General features: G+C 38.4%; 1 protein-coding gene across 2 annotated transcripts in view; it reads right to left on the bottom strand.

Annotated features, from left to right (window-relative positions):
• The window catches only part of GRID2 (glutamate ionotropic receptor delta type subunit 2), a 669,865-nt gene that overhangs the window by 271,703 nt on the left and 374,465 nt on the right, over positions 1–23,697 (bottom strand). Inside the window, exon 3 of one of the 2 annotated variants that reach the window (XM_058838035.1) lies at positions 5,779–6,063. The exons of the other annotated variant lie outside the window; for it this stretch is intronic. Within the exon in view, the coding sequence (XP_058694018.1) occupies positions 5,779–6,063 (285 nt within the window). The remainder of the gene's footprint in view (positions 1–5,778; positions 6,064–23,697) is intronic. 2 annotated transcript variants of the gene reach the window in all.

The following is a 23,697-nucleotide window of genomic DNA, read 5'->3' as shown; positions in this document are numbered from 1 at the left end:
AATGGCAAATATCCATGGCCAAATATTTTCAACATTAGTAGGAAGGTCAAAAAACTGTAAGGAAAGTTATCTTAGTTCTAGAATCAGTAAATATTTCAAAGATCTCCAGAGATGGCTACATATCAAAAGCATGCTGGGATGAAATACACAACGTTAAGCCAAAAACTGGGAAAGAGAAATGGGGTTAAGAATTTTTTTCTTTTAATATAAAATAAAGAAGGGTTTTAAAATGTTACTATTATCACAATAAAAGTATTGGGATTAAGATAATATTAATTCTCCAGAAAAAACGTCTTATTCCCTCAGCCTTTCATGAGGAAAATTGCAGAATCTTTCTATCTACTTTAGGAGCAACAAAACATTAAAAATAAATGTTTTCAAACATCTAGACTTTCTGTCTTTCATCTTAGAAATGCAGAGATACCTACACTGTAAATTGCACAAAATTCACAACTATGTTCTTGCAGTGATTGACTGGTTTCCTCATAAAGAATTTACTACTTCAGAAAAGTATCTACATTTTTTCCTGGGAAATACAGTGAGCTGTAAACTGCCCTAGAGTAAAACATGAATTGCAAAAGTTTGTCCCTTGTTGATACACCACAGAGATAAAACCCAACAATATGTTGGGATTGCAGCTCAATCACTCTGCTTATATGGCCTGGACTCACACATTCTGGTCTCAAATTACTATTTCGTTCCATGAAATGTGTCCGTCTTTTTCATGTTGGTTTTTGGGGACTGGCCACCGTCAGGTGCCATTCTGTGGATAAGGTAGGATTTGCTGTTTCAAACTGCATTTTGCTCTCTTTGAACTTGAAACCATAAGATTAATAACTTCTCAAACTTGCTCAAAAATATTTACAGACGGCAGCGATTTCTGATTTCAGATTTCTTTTTTACAAATCCAAACTTTGCAATTTCCAAAGGTATAAGTTACACATTTACAGTGTCCAATCTGAAAATGCCTTCACTGAATGAGTGCTGATGCTCCTAAGGAGGAATTCATACTAGAGGAGAAGCTTCCTAGTCTCAACATCTGATTGTGAGAAGGAGATGCACCAACATCCTCTGCACAGTGATCCTACATGTTGGGCTGAGCAGTTAAGAATGAAGCGAGTAGGAGCTGATTTGGCTGCTTAAATTAAGTAAATTTGGCTTCTACATACTTTGTGGATACTAATTTTAATAGCAGTTTGAGAAAGGCATCAGTCTACTGCATAATTTTACTGCATTTCCTGCCACCTACTCTTTATCACCACAAGACTGTCTTTAATGGCCTTTGAAGAAGTGCAGAATTGTTCTTGAATGCTTTTAATAACTATGTATTAAATTTTCTTTAAAAAAATCCGATTTCATGTTCTGGACAGGCCTTAACTTGTTTTACCAAAAGGAACAGAACACACTGAATATAAGGGGACTGCACTGGGAGTTTGGTCTAGATCAAGCTCACAGAGTGCAAGGACTGGGGAAATGACAACTTGTTCTGATTTTCAAAAGTTCATCTAAATATATACACTAAATATACAATTGTACTAAATGAAATACAGCAAATAGCATCTAAACCTGATATGTTTAAAATGTTCTTTTTTCTCATATCCCCATTCCTTAATTCCTACTGTAATTTGGCCTTACATCTGTTACTGGGGAGGCTCTACAACTTAGAAAAAATTACGGCATTTCTAGAGTCTTAGCATAACAAAGTCAACAGTAGGAAAATATGTTTATTACAATTATCAAGGTGCTCTTTGTTTTGTCTTAAAATAGCCTACTTTTAAATTTCTTGGAAAAGAAACATAATTTGAAAACTTAGATATAATTTCAGAAGTGCATTTCTACCTCGCTTTTTCAACATCCAGTTGGTTATGACTTAATGAAAGAATTGCTTCCTTCAAAGACTTAACTTTCCTTGACAGTACAGAACCTTTAAGCAGACTTGAAGTTTCTAAGATTTAGATGTTAGTACGGTAGTGTTAAAAAGTCCAGTAGTGTTAAAACAGTAAAACTGAATATATTCATGTACTTATATTCAAAATAAGAATTTTGAATTGAGATTTTTAAGGAGGATAACATAGGGGAAATTATTCTCAGGCCTGCAGAAAACATTTCCATTATAAAAAATTCTCTGATAATGAAAAGGAATCTATAATAGACTGCAAGATAAAATTCAAAAGTAGTTCTGCTGATAGGATTTAAAAACTTTGATTTTGATAAATTGGCACATAATGGTTTGCAGCTTATATTAAAGGTGCAAGGCAACTGGCTTAGAGCAGTGTGTACTCTGCTCTAAGCAGTAAAATTGGATAAGATCCCAATTTTACTGTAGGAAAACTTATTTTAAATATGGAAGGCCCATTTTCTTCCACAGTGCAAAATTATTACTGGAAATAATTTCAGTAATTCAACTAAAGAATTTTGTTTAAAATAATTAAATTAAATGACTACACAAAATAATTGATTGAAAGAAAAGTACTGAATTTCTGCTGGTTGCTGAAATCAGTCAGTCTATTAGTGCTTTCACATTTTCTAACTTACAAAAATATGGTAACAATGAGGGAATAAAAAGATGAACACATATCAGAATCTATATTCCCATTGTCAAGTGTCATTTACTGCTATGGAGACACCACTTTCTGTTAAGATACACACTGTGAGAAGGAACGATCGCTGCACATGAGAAAATACCACTAGGGCAAGAAATTGCTGCTCGCACAGGTGTCAGTTTTGCAGACAGCTGTGCACAACATGTCAATAATCTCTTCCTAATATAAAATTAATTCTAATTCAGGTATCTAACTGCCACCTGCTTTAATGTTTAATACTAAATGTTCTATTAAAATGACTAATATTAACTGCTGAAAGCAGTTACATGGATCAAAGCTTTTAGCAAGAGTTTTATTTTAGGTCTGCATGAGCTGAGAAAACAAATAAGTCTCACTGCAGGAGAATCTCTCAGGCAAGCTGAGGTAGGGGACTGGCATCTTCCAGAAGAAATTGACACCACCCTTAGCTGCACTTATGCTGACCAAAGGGATGGATTTTTCCTGGACCTCCACCCCATATCTACATTCCCAGTCTTCTTTCTAAAACAGGCACAGAAGCTAATGGCAACTTTCTCTTCCTCAGGGTCTTCTGGAGCTCTTGCGCCAACTCTCTTTTTAAAAATTCAATCTGATGCTGGAATAGTTTTCTTCTGTAAAAATATTTCACATCTAGAGAACCATCAAAAGAATGCCTTTCTCAAACATCATGTCGTGGAATAATTAGATTTGGACAGTACTTCAGGATATCACACTGTCCAACCTGATGCTCAAAGCACCGTGAATACTGAATTCAGACTTATCCAATTTGTAATCCATTAAAAAAAAGTGATTCTAATTCCTCTTTTCATGCCATGACAATTTCTTTGTCACTCTCTCTGTGCTAGTTCCTCTTCCATCAATAGAGTGCAGGAAAATAAAATGTGAACTGGTAACATATGAGAAATGCTTTCAGTTTATCAATAAAATAGCAGGAAAAGGGAAGAAAGTGATATAATTTGTTAATATTTATAACAATCTGGCAAGATTGCTCTCTAGGAGCTGCTAATCAAAAATGTCATCATGTGTCTGTGAAAAACTGTTGTCATAGATCAAAAACTGGGTACAGGCAAAACACAGTGTCAAACCTAATGATTTCACCTGAAACAGGGTAGCAAAGAATTAGAAGGGCATTCTAGTATGACAAAGAAGGAATGGAGAGCCAGTGAGCAAAGGAAAGAATGAGGCCGCAGGTTAGATAGAGATGGTGATCTGAAAGTTCTGCTCTGTTATTAAAAATAGAGGGGTGAAACCATAAATGAAATCAGCAATGAAGTTTTATAAAGAAACTGTAGAAAACTAAAGAAGAATACAGGAATTGCTTGCTGCCCTAGGATGGCTGTTGAAATCAAGGATTTAGCTTGATATAGTCTAAAGAAACACATTTGCACAGGTAATAGCTCTACTCAGAGTTATAGGTTAATTTTAAAAATCAAGTTGCATTAAATCCATGGTATGAATTCCAAACTGTGTACACACACCCATCACCCAAAAAAACCAACCTACCCCCCCACCAAAATGGCCAAGCCACACAAATGGTTAGGAAGGGGACAGACTGCTCAATATACACTAAATGCAGAATGTTGGGGTTTTTTTGCACCTTTCCCTGATATTTGTGGTGGTGATCACTAATCAGAGTCAGATTACCAATCTGTCTTGGTTAGTATGGCATTACTCGTTGACTGCTGAGTTCAGAATGTCAGAGAGGCTGGTACAGAGACTAAATATTTGCCACAGGTCACATCTGAGGATGATGTGTCACTGAATGAGCTACTGTACTGAAACTAATTCCTTGCAGGCACACAGGCATCTGTGTTACATAAGTCACACCATTATGAAGTTCTTACCTAGCTATCAAGGACAAAATAACATGGTCTCTGAACTGTATTTTTAAATTAAATAATGAAACATGGTATTCTTGAATAGAATTATTAAAATATATTAATTATAAAATTTGCTTGAGACTTTTAAACTCAAAATATATGCAAAAAGATACCCCTTAAATAAAAATTTTATAGTTGTCTTTATAGGCACTTGGCAGTTAAATACACAAACTCATAATTTCTGAACAAAAATATTCTGCTGTGATATTTTTAGATTTTTTTTTTATTTTTTTGGTAGGGGTTTTTGTGTTCCTTATCCCATGGCTGGTGCCTTCAGGTGCTGCTTTGTTATAAAGAAGAATTCCCCTATTCATCGCTTTCTATTTGTCTAATTTAAGAATTTATTATGTAGGCTGGGAACAAAAATCAATAACACCTGACCTGAATGAACCAGATATTATGCACAGTAAATCGCTGAAGTGAGCATTTTTCTATAACTTAAGGATTTAACTTTGAACATAAGTTTTAAAATGCTCATCCAAGCCAGTCATGATTACTTATGCATATTGGATGCATCTGAAGAAGCAGACATGGCTGCAAAGCAAGTTTTCAGAGAAATAAAGATTGTTAAATTTGTTAAATAATGCTGCCATACTGGAGAAATCTTTCCAGTTCTCCTGTCAGCTGTAGAAAATATCTGGACCAAAATTGGCTGATTCACCGAGCTGGATGGCGCAGTCTTGTGACACCACCATCTGTGTCACACTTACTCCATCACACAAAAACCACCAATTCAGCACCTTTCAGGAACACTGAATGAACTCAAAACAGAGGGAATCTTGTCTTGTCCAAGCCCTCCTCCTCAACTTCTTCACTCTCCAGAACTTCTTTCTACATGTTTTATATTTGTGACTAGCACCTCGTTCTTGCCAAACCTCTGACCTACATTCACCACTGCTTCAGATTCTGGCCAGAAAGTATATGCCAAGAATTAGAAGAGATTCAGCACACAATAAAAAAATCTACACAATGCAAATCTTACATGCTCTATGTTGAATTGTCATTTTATGTTTCTACTGTCCAAAATAACAAGAGAGCTTGCTAAAAAGTTTTATGCTTCATAAACACAGGTACAATAGAAAAACACGTAAGTTCTTCATTTATCAGCTATCTCTAACAAAGACATTATCAAATAAACCTGCAAATGTTGATGGATTTTAGAAATATATTTATCTGAGGTGTTGGGAAATGCTTCCAAAACCATAAATGTTCACAAGCAAAACATAATCTACTGGAAGACTATAAAGCTGCAACGTGACACTTTTCAACAGGATTATGGATTTGACAGAAAATCACGCTGATAAATAAATACTTACCATAGTCATTATCGTAAAAAATAATGAATTTCTGCCAGGCATATTCTGTGACCACTCTCAAGATGACATCATTTAAGTAGACAGGGGGCCGCACGGAGAGTGTGTAGTCATCGTTGCGGTTGCTCCTGGTGAGCCCGCAGCCGCTCCTCGGCGTTCCTGCCGTGGAGCGCTGGATGAAGAGGTGAGGGATGTGCATGGCATCGGCCAGAGACTGCAGGGATCCTGCTGATGTGCAGCCGATGGAGCTGACAAGGGCCAGGATGCCTTGGTTCATCAGGTCACAGGCTGTAAGAAAACACAGCGATATTGGGAGTGAGAGTGGTTCAGTGCATGTGGCCTGTTTTACTGTCAAAACTCACAGTGACCTGAACCACAGCAGGTCCAACCAAGGAAAATATGGGCATTGAGTAATCCAGAGCTAAAAATTAATCAAAATCACAAAGCTAGTCTGTTCACTTTGAGGTGTCTTGTGGTCTAAGCTGGAATACTGTCCTGTCTACTCTATCCAAAATTGAATTTGCCCTTAGAAAACGAGACCCACCACTGGATCCTCTCAGAAACACTAAGAACTGATTTTGGAATTAACATGAACTGATTTTGGAATTAACATGACCACCCATGGAGATAAACACTCTTCAAAGTCTAGCACAACAGCTCCGTGAATAATAGCATCTGTGCATTATGCAGGGAAACCTTGAAATAACAGCTCAGGCTTGCTGTCAACTTTTGAAGACAACTGAATAGCATTATGTACATTAACTTGTCCAAGGAAAAATGAAGTGTCTTCTGGGATTTAAGTGGTATATGTATATATGGTGTGTATATATATATCACATAAGTTTTTCCTTTTCTTTAGAAGACAAACAACCTTTAGCCCCAACCGCCCCAAGCTACTCTTATAAACAGCAAAATGCTTTCAAAATTCAGTAAACAGTTTCTATACATTTACATTCTTCATCTCCTTGAGAAAGACACGAAGTTGACTGTGCAAAACGTAACACCTTAAAACTAACTAATGATCCTATTAGTTAAAGTAGACAGCCTTGAGCACAATGGCAGTGACATCCACATTAATAAATGGTGTTCATCATGAATAATGTTGAAGCAATCAATACATATCAAAGAAATTAATTATCATTAGGTCCGTAACTTTGAAGGGTTACCCCGTGAATCAGACCCAAGTGGTTATACTGTGTTTCTAACAGGATGGAGAGCTTGAATGAAGAGATAACATGGACTTGTAGCATAATTCCCCAGAACACATGCAAGGTAAAATTTTGAAATAGTCAATTTTTCACTGGCCAAATTACACAAGCAGTTAATCTGCATTTACACATGTAAATGAGTAATGGGATGGTAAAAAACAATATGTATTTACATATTTATATCTAACACTAAACTCTACAATTATTTCTTTTGCAGGACTATTCTGCACACATTACAGGTGTAGGCCAAAACAAGAAACCCACATGTGAGAATATATTCACCTAGAAATATAAAAACATATTTTAGTGCCAGACCTGTTGTCTCATATCATATGGCTCTTACTCACAGTGAGTAATATTTTACTCTGCAAACACACCTGTTGAACTCAGTGGGAACATTTACAGTGTGAGGAATGGAGTTCCACATTCAGGCCCATGTGGAGATTGACTGTGAAGCCAAAGGACAGCACCAGAGGTTATGAATGCAGAGAACCGCCTGCTCCTAAAGCCAGAGTGTTAGATCTGGAGCACATGAGGGTGTTTTCCCAGGGCATACTGATGCTGCTGCTGAGGCTTTGTCCCTTGTGAGCCCTTCTGAATTCCTTCATGCAGATAAATATGGGAGAGAGAGTGTTCCCACACAGAGCTTTCTAAATGTTTTGGCTTAGGATAAAGTGTGTTCCCTCTGTTACACGCTCTGAACACAGCTCAGCTTCTGGACTTTAGGTTAAAGGTTATATATTTTAATAATTTCAAATATCCTTCTTTGGGAGACTATCAAATATGATTGGTAATGGGACAACAAAATTCTTGGTATCTCGTAAGTTTCTAAAATTTGGAACATTTAAAAACAATCTTAATAGCTATTCCACTTTTATGCTGATTGTTACAGTCCTTTATCATCACTTTCAACAGAGATAAAAGGCTTGTCAAGTTAAATTTTTAGTGAGATGCTGAATCTCTGTCTTGATACGGTTTTCCTGTACCAAGGGCTGCAATATCTAGGTTGCATATCCTATGCAGTGAGAATGCTACTTGCTTGAGACAAAAACTATTTTTTGGGGTTTTTTTGTTTGTTTGCTAGATATTGATAGAATTGATATCAATAAAACTAATGTTAGATTTTGCAAAAGCCTGCTTTTAATTCAACAAAAATTTAAGTTTTTTGCCTCTGATGTCACTTGTTCAAATAAAACATGTGGTGTGACCCTCCAATCTCCGAAAGCTCACTTTTAAAAATATAGCAAAGTCAAAATGCATTTTAGAAATTGCTTGAAAATGTCTAAATTTCCAGGCACACTTTCAGACTGAATAACCACTCCTTGTAATGCCATGAAGTGGGAGACATGCTTTTTACGAAAATTGTTATTGAAACATGAAGAGGAAGAAAACAGCATGGAACATTCAGCTCCACAGGACCAAATGTTAATACTGGCAAACAAACTGAATAAAGGATTAAAATCTTCTCCCTTGACACTGCATCACATTTGTTACAATAGCCTCAGGACCCAAGTTGCCCGGATGTCTCTTTCTTCCATGAAATGCTTATGAGAATAGTGCATGCTGGATTGGGACAACATGCACTTAATTATGCTCAAATAGACCTTACTCCTGCACACTTAGAGTCTAGTTAATACACAGAGAGTTAGCTGCTGGAGAAGGGGCAATATCTCAGAGGTAGCTTTTTCTGGAAAATCAGCGCCTTGAGTTGAGAGTTCACCTCTGAGTCAGACTGACTGGAGTATTCTTTGAACAGAAATATAATTTCTGCAGTATATATATATATATATATATATATATATATATATATACACATACATATATATATGTATATATATATATACATATACAAAGTAAAGCCTATGCAACATGTAAAAATATAATCTACAATATTCAAATATTTCTCAGCCAAGAAGAACTTTTGTTATCTCCAGCAGAAGAGCTCATTGGTAAAAAGCATGAGACTGATGTGTTTGCTTTAGCCTTTTTCCCCCATCAGTAACATAAGCGCTATTAAATCCTTTTCTTAGCATCCCAAATCTTTCAACTGTATCTTATCAATGGACTAAAAGCTATAGTTCAAACATATTTGAGATCCTGATTGCATTCCTTTCCTGAGCCTGAAATATCCAAGGTTTGTTTTTCCCCATCTGTGTCAAGAAACCCACATCCTCACATATGTCTATATACACTTGAATGCTATCTTGGCATACAAATCTCTGTTGAAATTTAATTTACTACAACCTCCTTGGCCAGTTGCATTTCCAAACTGGTATTTAGTCTACTGCCAATATGATCAAGGAATATTAGTTTGCCATCAAACTAAAGGAATGAAAATATTGCCGTATCTGTAAGGTCCTCAGTCATGCCTGTAGAAATGCCAAACTCAGATCGATCTGTACACAGCTCCATTGCAAATTTAGCAAAGGAAGAGCAGAAGTTCAGGGATAGTATTTCTAAAATATTGATTCATACTATAAGCTACATTTAAACAGAAGTTGTCCAAATATTAGTTCACCCTTATAACCACCATGTAGCAGATCTTATTAAAAACTGCATATTCACCACCTATAAGGAATAAAACTGACCACATTATATTAAATATTGCATAGAGAGAATATGAAGAATATCAGTAAGATGACTTAAAATGCTTCACCATTATATATGTGTGTGTGTGTATATATATATATATATATATATATATATATATATATATATATACAGCATGTATAGCACACGCTGACATGCACTCAGCATTATGTTTAACTCTCCAGCTTATCTTGGTCTTTTTTCAAAATGCAAAGCTTTTGAATTTTCAGTGCTGGTGGGCCAATCACCAGTAACAAAAAAGCAATCTTTTAGAGTAAAATCTCTTGCTAGTTTGCCAAGCATCTAAAGAAAATAAAAAATGTAATCTTGTGGTTAGTATGCTTTTTTTCCTAAGTAAAAAGCACAACCAATTCAATTTGAAATAAATAATTTACATCTAGGCTATCAGTTTGTACAAGCGTTTCCAGCAAAGCAGAATTTAAATGGCTATGGTAACTAATGTGTCCCTAAAATGAGTTCTCTCTAAAATGGAAACAATGGTAGGTCCTTAAATAACTACTAGTTGCTGTAATTTAGAAAGAAAACCAAAAAAAAAAAATCTATAAATAAGAGCAAGTTAAAATATATGTAGAAATAAATAAGAAGCACCAAACAAAAGGGCCAACTGAGATCTAACTATTGCTATGAAAGTGAGAATTTTCTTTTTTCTCCCATGTTCTTCTGATAGTAAATCACAACACATCACCCTCATCTACTGTGAACTGAGGAGCCAAAGTGAACAAAAAGTAGTGCAGCATGTCTAGAGAATTGGATAGCAGTCCAATTTTGCTCCCACTTAAATCACTGGTTAAACAAAGTCAGACCAACTCTTCACACTATGTTTTGGAAAATGCTAAATGCTGTGCATAGATAGTGGGTAGAATCCCTTTAAATAATCAAACGTTTATTCTACAAACCTTTTCATTTCCTATAATTTTATAAATTACCAGTCTCCTTCAAGAACTGTAGCAGCATTTGACTGAGATGATGTTGAGTGAACAAAAATTAGATCTAAACGCTGTTCCCAGAACCATGGTCCCACAGGCCTGAGTCGCACACCCCAACATCATTCCCCGGATGTCCTCCTCAAAGCTGACATCATTTCAGTCTCACTGCTCCTGGACGTTTTCCACGTATTATCCATGTAGTGTAATGCCTCCAAGCTATTTATCTGCATGTGAATCTGGGGAAGAAAACTTCTCTTGACTCATATCTCTGGTTTGGGATGCAGACTATAAACAGTTCCTTACCCTGTGCATCTGCTCTATGTTTTGAAAGTGCTCCAAGGACTTTGTCACCAGGAGGGCTCCATACAACTGGGCCAAATTTGCTTTCCTTTGATTTCTGTTGAAGGTGAATACAGTCTTTCCACAGAAACATTTTTTATCTTCTTACTCTCTTTTAGAGACTGCACAATTCACCACCAGATGAATCACAGGTTCCCTGGAAGAATACTCAGCTTTATTCCCCATTCCATCCGAACGGCCAGGAACATACAATCTGGTCAGAGGTCAGGGAGAAAAATCTAATCCATAGGAGCCTAAGGTTTCCCCCATACCGTAGCAATGAAGAGAATAATAATGGATTTATTAATGCATTCCAGAAAGTCATTGTCCCTATTTGTACTAACCCACAACCAAGCCAGGATACACAGCTGAGGGCCAAGGGTCAAAACACCTGAGCCCCTATAAATGCATATTAGGCAGCTTCTATGTAGCTTTGAAAATATAAGCTATTATTTCCTGTTTATTTTGAGAATACGGTATTGGCTGCTCCTCAAATCCTTTCTGAGCTTCAGGGTGCTGATGAAGATTGAAGGACCACAGCATGCAAATTCTCTGTTATAAAGGGTAAGGAATAAGGTTAAAATCTGCATTTCTTTCACTATGATGTTCTGCTCCCTCCCAAAATGATTTTTTTTTTTTGTCTTTGTCACCTTTAAATGCTCCTCAAACCACTCATGGATACATTGCAGAAAGATAACATATTCACAAGAAAACAGCCACGAAAAGTGACAAGTTTAAACAGATTAACTACAGGCCTTTCTGTTTGGTGTTCATAATCTCAGATGCAAGAAGTAGAATGAAATGTGATTATGAGCTCCATGATCAAGTGAGATTGGCCTCAAATTTCCAATAAATCTTTTTAGTCACTTTTGGATGGCAATTCTGTTCTTGCAAATTATTTTTCCTTCATAACACAATGGTTCATCCCAGACTTAGAGCTGAATTATTTCTAGAAGAGTGACAGCACATTTTTAATATATCCTGAAAACTCTTCAGAAGGAAATAAGGATAAAGTGGGGGGGAGGGGAAATTATTGACTGGATTTTAAAGAATATTCTCCTCTGCAATGCAGATAACAGAGTCTATCCTGTTCCTTTTTTAGATAAGCATATAGAATTCCACTTCATTTACATCTTCTCTGTAAGCATCAGTAAAAATTTCCCTCCTGCCACTACATTATACACAACTCGGACTAACAGTATTTAAAATTCACTTGTAATTAACCTTTAAGGGATTTTAGTTTGTCCTGACTGTAAAACAAACTTGTGTTCAAGCCTTAGCAGCTGAGCTTTCTAAGCCTTGGGATTTCTTTGTTTGGGAAAAATAATCCAAACTTCAGATATCTAAAAACTACTACCAGAAAGCACATTTGCATCTCTGTTGCACAAAACACCACAACTACTTTTGGAATTTTTAAAATTGAAAAGCATTTGAGAGCCTTTTCTGGGTCAGATATCTTCCTGTATACAAGCTTTACCACTTATGGTAGCATTAAATCCAGCACATTAAAATGCAATAATTAATCTGAGCCTTGAAAAAAATGAACTAAAAGTCTCCCAAGTTTGGAGGGAAGTAAAATTTATACATGAAAGATATTTTGATGCCGTGGCTTGCAGGATTCAGTTAGAGTGCTTAAAAGAACCACAGCTTACAGGGGCCACCAAACAGAAAGAATTTTCCACAAGTTCTCATTTAGGACAAGTGTCCTGATTTATTTACTTTTTCATGCATGCCAACCTGCAGCTCTTCCATTCAACTCTACAGAGGCACAAGGAGGATACATGTCTTGCCATGTTAGCACATCAGGCAGAGAAACAGCATTACAACGTCCTGTATCTTTAAAATCTGGTTTCACCTGGCACTCAACAATTGCGCCCAGGCTTTGTGTCAGACAAATTATGGTCCCCAACTTTTCAAGAAGCCTGAACTTTTTAAAACATCATTGAGAACCACCCCCACAATTTTCAAGAAGCTACACAGCCACAAATCTTCAGCTGAAGAGTGGCTTTAGCTGCCATGTCTGTTAGGATGCAAATCTGAATATACTCCCCAAAATGCACAGGGTGTTTTCAGGGTGTCTATGGTTCAGATGTCAAAGAAGCTGTAGCACTGATAGATCTGGAAAAAGAAGGCTGTGCCAGGCAACACTGTTGTAAAAAGCTTTGAAATGTGTACTAAGAGGTGAAAAGGGGCAGGGAAAGGAGGAAGTTAAAATCAATTAAGGCTAGGGAGTAGCATTCACTAGAGAAAAGACTAGATACACATCACAAAATTGACCTCTAGAGTCCTGGCATGCCAACAGGGATGTCTGTCTGCAAAGGCAATGTAGCCTATTGGAAAATAAGAAATGCAAGGAAACCCAGGCATAGATTCCAATAATGTCTCCAAAATATTCTCTTTTATTTGTGCTGAGCTCCTACTGACATAAGCCAAATCTCATCTACTGCCAACATCCTTGCTCAAAGTGTTTCATGAGCAATTTCCATTCATCCATTCAATAAAATGAAAACTTTCCATTTCAAGTGCAATCACTGGTAGATTCCACTTGATTACCTAATTTATGATGAAGGACATTATTTCCTCAGTATACCATGACAACTTCCCTCCATCCCTTACTTTATTTCTTCACCCTTGCACTGTTTCTGGATCTTTTATTTCTTTAACCAGCACTGTTTGAGGAGTTTCTAGGCAGCACATACTCTCTGATACCCTTTTAATATCAAGCTTGCCTGCTGCAGAGCAGACAATTGCTGCATAGCAGCAATTATATCGAAACAAAAAGCTGAGTCTTAAAGCAGCTTAATATAAAATTAAATATAAATTTATGAAAAGATAAAATCCTGATAAAATCACAGGGATTTACTCTAATTCTATATTCTCTGGAAGTCTTTGTAGAAGTGCTGGGGGAAAAACAACATCAACAATAAGACCTGTTAAAACCTTGAGCATCAGCATTTTTCATTTTTGAACCTGCTCAAAATCAACCAGGGTAATTTTCTTGTTAAGAGGATAAAACACTGAACTTGATGACATTTGACAAAAATTACATTTTCCTTGCCCCATATAAATCAGACTGTGTTTTACTTTTCCCTTCCATCCTTTCTGTCTCAGTTCTAACTTTCCTTCCTATCTGATTTTTCCTGCCTTGATCATCAGAGAGCATTGGCTTTCATATTCCCATTGCCAGTTCTCCTCTCCTTACAATCTGCTCCAGCCAGGCAAAACAACTTGTTTTTCCCTCTTCATGACACCTTGTCTATCTCTTCTTTTTTAGTTTGTATTTTCCCCCCATTGCCTCCAATACCCAGAAACAAGATCTAGGGGACTTGACATTGGACTGAGAATCTGAAAACTCATATCCTGGGGCCAACTCTGCCATCACTTTGTTGCATGACTAATTTGGAATTAGTAATCTGATTTCCCTTATGCTTTGGTGATTATGATACTTTGACACCTTTGTAAAACACTTTTGCACAATCTAAATAAAAGAGATTACACTTGTGATCCCCATACCCATTTTTTCAAGGTTAGACAGCTTGTTTCTGAGCATAACTCACACCACCAGAAGTTCCTTTACATCTCCTCTCTTTACTGAATTGTTTCACAGCCCCCCCTTCTCTTGCCCAAACTATTAATATGGAGACAACAGGCTCTGCTGGAGAGATACAGTGGGAAGCACAATACCACAGCCTAGTCCAGGGCAGACAAAAGAACACACAGCTGGTAGCATTAGTTTAATTGGAAGCCTTACAATGGGAAGAGCTGCCTATGCTGCCCTGGATGAGCTTGGCATCCTTCCAAGCAAAGATATTACTGAACAGCACTGTTCAAAATAAGACCATCCCCCAAATGAAAAGAAATCTGTGAACAGTAATCTGGGATGGCTTTCCTTCCTACAGTGCAAACAGCAAATATTCAGGGAATGTTCTGCTATGGGGACAGCTAAGCAATTTTTTTCATTTTTTAAATGCAGCATTGTAGATAGAGTATTTCCTAAGACAAAAAGGGTATACATTAACTTCTTAAAAGAAAAAAAAAAAACAAACCAAGACCAAAAGAGCCAATTCTACCAGATGAGTGATTTAAACAGAGCAACTTAAGAGCAAACAATATGAAGGCCAGATCTTGCATTTGACACAAAAAAGGGAAACAGACTATACTATAGAGTCTACTACTCTACTCTCTTTATCAAGATAAAGAACTGTGTATGAGAACAAGCAGAAATCAGGGGAGGTGGTACATCAGTTGCAAAAAACTACATGGCTGTGAAAACAGTGAGAAGTCTGTAGGATTTCAGAACATCAGTTCCATTAGCAACTTAGCCACTCAAGAAAACCTCAGATGAGTCAAAACAACTATCACCATTATTATTTGCTAAGAATAGACATCGTGCTTGTTTCACTGACTGACACACAGAATAACAAGCATTATAAGAATAAAAAAAATCAACTACCTTTAACTTTTTTTTTTTTTTGATTTGCAGCTCTGAAAGTGCTTTGCAAAGATGTTCAGCATCCTCATCTCTATTTCACAGCATAGAAACCCGAGATGTGCCAAGAGGAGTTTCCTGCCCCAGGTCAAACAGCAAGGCAAAAAATTTGTTTTCCATGCCAAGCCCAAACAAACAGAAAACCTGAAAATAAAGTTCTTTGTTGCAGCTTTTCATTGTTTGTTTTGTGCATTAGTGTGCCATTGAAAGTGTGCTACGTTCTGAGCCCAATGTAACAATGCCTTATGAAAACAAAAGATTTTAAAGGAAGGCAAGGCAGCCTACAAAACAGGATTAAGTGACAAAGTCTTTCTGATCCACAGTGACCCCAAAGCAAGACCACTGTCGATTATGAGAAAATATTGAGACACAAGCATGTAGGTAATGGACCGTGAATGTGGAAAAGGAAAGCAGAGCTGTAGGTGAGATACAAACTATCAATGGATAACAAAAAATGTCAGCAGACATGGAGAATGCATTATAAGTAGAAGTATTAGATAAAGAAGTAAATATTTTGCAAGTAAAATTACAGATAAGTATTCAACATAAGGGAAATTGTAAGGTGTTGAGGTAAGAGGTGACAGGGTGGAACTATGCATGGAAAATTCAACTCCTGGGCTCATGATCATGAGATTTGGAAAGATACAAGTATTTATATCATAGAACTCCACCATCTCTTCTGTTATTACTTAAAAACATTCTCAATATGGTTTCTTTCATACCTGATGTTCAGTGTGATTTGTTCTAGCAATGCTAGATAAGCCAAAGATTCACTAACAACTACATAAGACCTTGAAATCCAGAACAACACATTGACAAAGAGCTGAGGGTGCAATGCTGACATAGTGACGCTAAGAATTCAGTACTAGTGAATGGCATGGGGAGAGAAAAAAGGGAACACAGGACTTTGCAAGTAGCAAGAATAAAGGAATATAACAAGGGATGACATCAGCTTTGAGGTAATAGAGAAGGATGTTAAATGCTAGTAAGTTATGAGACAGTAAGTTTTGCAGTCGGGGAGCAATAAATCCATCTAGATATCAGGGAGGAGGAGGATGCAGGTTGCTGCAGTGTGGGAGCAATGGAAGAGAGAAGATACAGGAAGGAGGACAGTGACAGTGATATTGTACTATATCTGCTGAAGTGCAAATAGCCAATGCATTGACAAAAGTGTCAGCTGAAAGGGCACCGGGGAAAAATCAACTTGGTGCATGTTACAGACAAAGCAGCAGCTGGGCTTGGCAGCAGCTTCAGCATGTGAAGAGAAGGAGAGAAAAGACAAAATGTGCCTAAGTCTGAGAGTCTATTTTTGCTCTCTTACTCCAGGAATAATAATGGTGCAGTGTTCCTTTAGTGCCAGTTGCAACCTTTTACTGAGATTGCTTTGACTGTAATGGCTGCAAGAGATGCCAGGAAAAGAAGGTAATGCAGCTTTTCTTTTCCCTTGACTTTTTCCAATGTCACAGAGAAAGAAATTTGCATAACTCCAAAATGGAAAATACACATTTTCAACAAGGACCATTTGAGTAACACTAAACACGTAACCTTAATTGAAAGCAGCAGTTGTTCTAAACCATGCACACCATGGTAAAACAGGATTGAAAGAAAATTTAAAACTCACCTCTGACACTGGAGAGACATGTCCAACAAAAACATGCCCAATGAACTATTAGAAATCAATTGACACAAATCCTATTTGGAATCAGAGGCCAATCTTTCCTTTGCCTTTAAAATAGCATTGTAAAATTTAATCTCTCCTTGACAAACAGAAAACCATGTAGAAAGTGAAAAAAAAAAGTGGTCTCAGCTTCCAAAGCTGGAGCAGAAGTTGTTTTGGAAGTTTTCCGTGGCTGTACAGCAAAAGACAACAGTGCCACATGCAGGAGCACCATGTGGAGTGAAGCAGCAGAACTGCTGAACCTGCTCACTTGCTTTTCCCTGAAATGGAAATTACCATTTTCTTCCTAGATCTCTTAAAATCTTTTAATTGCTGTTGGATCTAAGCAGCAGTGCTTGCTGTGATGCTTCAGATAGCAGCAAGTCTATTCTTTCACTGAAGGCTTCGCTCCTGTGGTGCAGCCCTTCATGTATTTACTGACATGGTTTTTTTCTCCAGCTCTTTCATGCTGACACAATAACTCCTCAAAACAAGAGTATTGACTCCACTACAGGATTCTGTCTGCTTTACTTGTTTTGCATTGGTATCACCTCTCAAGTAGCAACAGAATTGGTCTGTCACTACTGGATGTGAAAGAGAGGGGAACCAGCCTTACTGTGTATATCAAGAGCTTCTAGTCGTGGATTACAGATAGTGTCATTCCCTTTGACTTACTTTTTCCACGCATTTAGCTTGCAGGGATGCCCAGAAACCGGCAATAAATCAGAGTACCACATACCACCTTCTATCTGCAGTATTACAGATATTGTTTATAGGAAAGCATAGAAGAAAAAAAAAAAAAAACTGACATAAAAAAGTAATCCTTTCATTCAGGCATATCCAATACTGCATAAAAACAAAGAAGTATGGTTATTTTCATTTTACCACAAGATCTGAAGGATATAACAGGAAAAACAAACAAACAAACAAACCTCACAACCCAGCACATCTGAAGAACTGGAGATACAAAAATCTTATTCTGCCGAGTAAAATACTGATCCCTACACAAGGAAGTGGCACAGCAAATGCCTCTGCTGTTGGAATACTGTGTGTGCAACAGAAAAAAAAGCTGAAGTTTCAGAAAGGCTTTCTTTAGGACTGGGTAGGGCAGGATTTACTTAAATCACATAAACATTGCCAAGGATGTTGTAGCAATGCCTACATTGTCTTTGTACCATTGGCCCGGCCTGGTCAAAGCACAGACAGTGCCTACCTTTCCCACTGCCTCCCATTAGTGTGTTCCAAAAGCTGTTCCACAGAAAAAAATAAAGTAGGTCAGTTTTCAGAAATTTAATTACAGATGACTTGCTGTCAAGACTAAATAATTTCAAAATTAATTTTAACACAAGTTTGCGTAATTCTAATACATTATTCCTTTGTCTGTAAGTCCATTTCTGGAGAACTTGAATGAAATAGGAGGCTTAAGCTTAGCAAATAGCTCTGATCTCATTTCACCAGTTTTGAAAGGTGGGAAGTTTTCTGACTTTTCCAAGAATTATGCCTGATTTTCACTTATGAATTAGTAAAGGAGAGAGCCAAGCACATTCTTCCATTTCTCAAGTTTTATACAGTCAATTATCTTCCTTTGTGAGCAGGGGAATTTCAGACTGTTACACACTAAGGTATTGTTAGTTAGCCAGCATTTCTCTTTCATTCTCTCCCCCTTACTGCTTTTGATAACAGTTTATTTTTTAATTGCAATGTAGTGAATACACTGGAGAGAATTTTTTTTTCTAACAGTTGGATGCATGCATTTTCTTATTTGGTCTGTCAGCAGCACCCATGCACACAAATATGTATGTACACACAGAAAACATTGCATGATTGGCTCCAACTTCTTGTGCACAAAAAATATTCTGTGACAAGATGCATGGGCCAAATGCAAAACCAAGGGAAAAACACATCCTTCAACTTCAACCTAGTCTTTATCATTTATGAAAGTTGCCTTCACTTCTAAATCTTTAAGACATCCAACCACAGAAAAAGTCTAAGGTCAGTGCTTTGTAAAGCTTCAAGAAACACAGGCAAATATTTAGCATTAGTGCAAGGGATGACCAAAAATCCACTGACTTTATTCCCATAACAGAAAATTAAAGCCTTCTGTAGCCTTAAAATGACATTTGAATTAATGCAGCTTTCATTCCTTGTTATTTTGTATGAATGCAGATGAGTGATGTCAAATACTATGGAATAAAGTGATTTGCACACATATGAGGATTGTCAAAATACCACACTTCCCAAAGTAAGCAACAAAAAGTGAGACAGAGTAGGAAGGGGAAAAAAGAAATCCTCTTATTCGCAGTATCACGGTCATTTCTAGAGCCAAAACTAGTAATTGTTAAGATCCAGAGATGTCAAGTAAAGAATGGCAGAATAAGCTTTATATCTTCATGTATCTCTTAGGTTTGCAAATACCAGGAACTAGCAGAGTATTCAAAACATGAAATAAACCCAACAAACCCACAACTAATAAACAAAATGAAAACAAAAATACAACCATAACACAATCTCAAACTTTATCTATTTGAAAAATAAGGACAGTTCTGGAAATGCAGTAAAAGTCATGTTTAAATTGATTTTTTCAAAAGCTTCTTCTTCCAGTGAGAAACACTTTTTCCTATCGGCTCAATTTTTTCTTCTACTGCTTTTCACCAGTTGACACTTAAAGCATCCAAGGATCTGAGGTTTTGGTGGGAAGCTAAATTTGTGATTACAATTCTTTTAAGTTCCTTGGGAATGCCTCCCAAAATTGGCATCATCAATATGCCTTATCCCAACTCCTTGAAAGGTCTCATTTCCCCAAGAAACACTTCTTGTTCAAAGGAGAAGCAGGTGTAGAGCTTCGAACAGACTTATATGTTGGGCTTCAGCCTCCTATCCATGGGCACCCACCCTGTCCAGCAGTAAAGAGTTTCAGCCAGTTTCACCATGGAACTCATGTTTACCTCACTCTTGATGTTTCCCCATAAAGACCATTACCTATACCCATATTTCCTTGCTTACACTGTGATCTGGAGTAAAGTCCTCTAGATCAACTTCCATGGAAGAGCCTGGCAGATCAGTCCCTTTTTATTTCCATGTACACATTTCTGGGAAGGTCTCCAAGTCTACCACCGGTGATGGTCTGGCATTTAGGAAAAAAAGTGGAAAACACCCATGGAAGTGACTCCTTTGAGAGAGGCTGCTGGGAGTTTCCTCTGTGTTTGAGATCAGGCCAATAGCTAGCCAGTTCTCAGAACTGACAGCATTTTGGACCACTGAAAAATAAGATCACCTTTTAAACCTAAGCCTGGGAGGTTCTGGCTCCCTTTGTTTCCAGCCTTGAAAGGTAACAGAGCTCTGGTGCAGCCGGCCCCCCAATCCTCCCGGCATGTGTGGCCTGGGAGCGGGGCTGGGCTTGGGCTCCTGTGACGGGGCATGGAGACTGCGGGGATTGGAGACTGCGGGGAATGGAGACTGCGGGGAATGGAGACTGCGGGGAATGGAGACTGTGAGGGGATGGAGACTGCGGGGAATGGAGACTGCAGGGAATGGAGACTGCGGGGAATGGAGACTGCGGGGAATGGAGACTGCGGGGGGATGGAGACTGCGGGGAATGGAGACTGCGGGGAATGGAGACTGCGGGGAATGGAGACTGCGGGGAATGGAGACTGCGGGGAATGGAGACTGCGGGGGATGGAGACTGCGGGGAATGGAGACTGCGGGGGGATGGAGACTGCGGGGAATGGAGACTGCGGGGAATGGAGACTGCGGGGAATGGAGACTGCGGGGCATGGAGACTGCGGGGCATGGAGACTGCGGGGCATGGAGACTGCGGGGGGATGGAGACTGCAGGGAATGGAGACTGCGGGGAATAGAGACTGCGGGGAATGGAGACTGCGGGGAACGGAGACTGCGGGGAATGGAGACTGTGAGGGGATGGAGACTGCGGGGAATGGAGACTGCGGGGAACGGAGACTGCGGGGGATGGAGACTGCGGGGAATGGAGACTGCGGGGGGATGGAGACTGCGGGGAATGGAGACTGCGGGGCTGCCCCAGGCTGGCTGCAGACCCTCCCGGGAAGCCTTCCAGGTCCTATTCCAGCAGTGGCTGAAGTCTTTCCCAGGGGAGCCCCTGGCCCTAGGCTGGGCCAGGCTGCTGACATCCTGCTGCCCACTCCCCCCATCCATGGCCCGCACAGATGGCTCCAGGCTGAAAAGCAGCCGAAAGCTGTCCCATGCTTTCCAGGGCTGCTGAGCTGAAATCCAACACCATGAATACCTGCCGTGGCTTGGGCCAGATTTTAACCCTTTCACTCCCCAGATGAGACCTGCAGATTTAATCTCTTTCCAGAAAGAGAAAAGCGAGAGTGATCAACATGTAAAGAGACAAACCATCGAAGTCAGTAAGAGGAAAGAAGTCAAGCCTCAGATGGAAGGAGAATGAGGAGATGGTTTAGTAAGCTGGAATATTATTTTGGTAAGGCCATGGAGATGGACAATAATGTTCTGAATAACTCCTTTAATTCATGAAGAGAGTATTAGGGGGCAATGAACTATTCAAACTGTGAATCTGAGCGAAGGTATCATATCCATTGATGAGCTAACCAAATGGTGAAGTAGCTGTGATCCCATGAGATGCTGGAACAGAGAGAGAGAAGTGAGAGTTGATGAAGACCCTTGGCCCCCAGGGAGAAAAGGAGAAAATCTCTGTTCCCAGAGATGATCACGGAGACAGATGAAGAGAACCTTTGCCTTTGAATAACTCATCCTTAAAATAATACCCCTTGAGTTCATGGCCCATGAATACACTTCAGAGTGGTGTGAAAATGGGAGGAGGGCATGATGGCAGAGTTTCTTTTCCAGGCAGCTGCCAATCATGGGAATGAAAAGCCATGAGGAAACTGTTTTATTGTGGAGAACTCTCTATGGATGACAAGGGAAAACTACTCTCCCACAGAGACTGATGAAAAGACTATTGTATAGTTGGTACTGCTTTAACATCCCAGGTTTTGTCTCTACATTGTCAGTTGTGGGAAGAAAAAGGTGGGGAGAAAAGGTTTCTGGAGGTTTTATTCTGGTTTCTTATTCTTGTAGTTCTGTTAATAAACTTTCTTTACTCCTTTTAAGTTTTGAGTCTGTTTTTCCCTTCTCCTAATCCATATCTCACAGCAAGAGATGAGTAAGTATTCTGGTGATTTTTAGCTAGTGCTAAGACCACTACACCACCAAAAGACAGATTTGAAGATATTACTGGAGAATGACAATAAAATGTACCATAAAAGCTCTTTAAGGTGGCAGGAAGTTTCAGGGGGCTGCATATCTCAAGCCATCCTCTTCTGTCACCTGTTTTAGAACCCAATCCAGTTGTTTGTCAGAAACAACAAACAAGTGTGCTATGCAGACCACAGTGAGTGCTGAGGTACAATTCCCAATCTAACATATGCCACTGCTTTTTAATCACACACCAAGATGTTGCTGATTCACATGTTTCTATCAGCTAAAGGACAGCTTTATGCACATGCTAATTTTTCCTCTGTACCTGGGAGTATGACAGAAATAGAAACTCCTCTGGCTGCAGAATATGCAAAGTGCCCACTGCCTTGGGTTACTGTCTTTTTGCTGCTAATAGGAGCTGGCACAGGCTCATGGATTCACACTTGCATATCCTGCTGCAGAGTTAGGAACTACTGTCCTTTCACAGAGGAAGACTATAGCACATAATGCTGTTTTGGTACCATTGATGTTTGCTACCATTTTGATACCATTGTTTCATTTTTAAAAGATAGCCCTGCAAAGGGAATTGTTACCAGTACTCCTGTTATGAAAAATAGATTGGAAAAACAATACATTTTATAGAATACTGGTCACATGAAGAATGATAAAATTAGTAGGGCAACTGTTTTAAAACACAGGCTGCGACCACTCTTCCTCAGCTGAAGTAAAGAGGATTAGCAATTCTGCAAATCAGAAACCTGACTACTTCAAATGAGGAGATTTTCAAACAGCATGTCCCTATGATGTTCAATAAGCCTGGACAAACTAGACCAGGGAAAATTTCACATAAAGACAGCATGACCCTGAGGAAGCAGACAGCTGTGAAGGAGAAGGAGGAACTGCTGCCTGGCAAAGATCACTTTTTGTTTGATTTTGCCATTAGTAACAGAAGGCTGTGTTTCTTTATTTGTTTTTCCAAGGTGGTATGACAGAAATGGGTCCTTGTGAGATATACTATAAATTATGTTAATTTAAACAAACTAAAGAATAGCTCCTACAAATTAAACTAAGCTAGTGTATATCCATAGCAGTCTTACAGGGAACAAAAATCCAACCAGTCCAATGCAGGCACACTGTGGTTAGATGTTTACTTAGTATTCCATGATTTTCTCTGTAATAAAAGAAGGACTTAGGGCTCATAACTATTATTAATTTTACCAATTCTGGTCAATCAGTACAGATATGTTTAAGGCTGTATAACAGAATATAGAATTGAAAGGAAACCCTTGATTATATTTTTTTGGGAAGTCTCTCTATATCACTAGAGTTGTTCCAGACAGGATGGGTAAAACTCTAAGAACAGACAGACTGTTGTAGGATTTTAACTATCGTCTTAGACATTATTTTAAAGACTTAAGGCAGGACTTCTACATAACTCTTACTAGTAGTTGTCTCTGCAAGCAAAGGTCACCAGCTTTTCATCCAGAGGGCTGCTGA

Source organism: Poecile atricapillus, chromosome 4, assembly GCF_030490865.1.
Source record: "Poecile atricapillus isolate bPoeAtr1 chromosome 4, bPoeAtr1.hap1, whole genome shotgun sequence".
Classification (NCBI taxonomy): Eukaryota; Metazoa; Chordata; class Aves; order Passeriformes; family Paridae; genus Poecile; species Poecile atricapillus.
The sequence above is the reverse complement of the archived record's forward strand: the minus strand, read 5'-3'. Positions and strand labels throughout refer to the sequence as shown.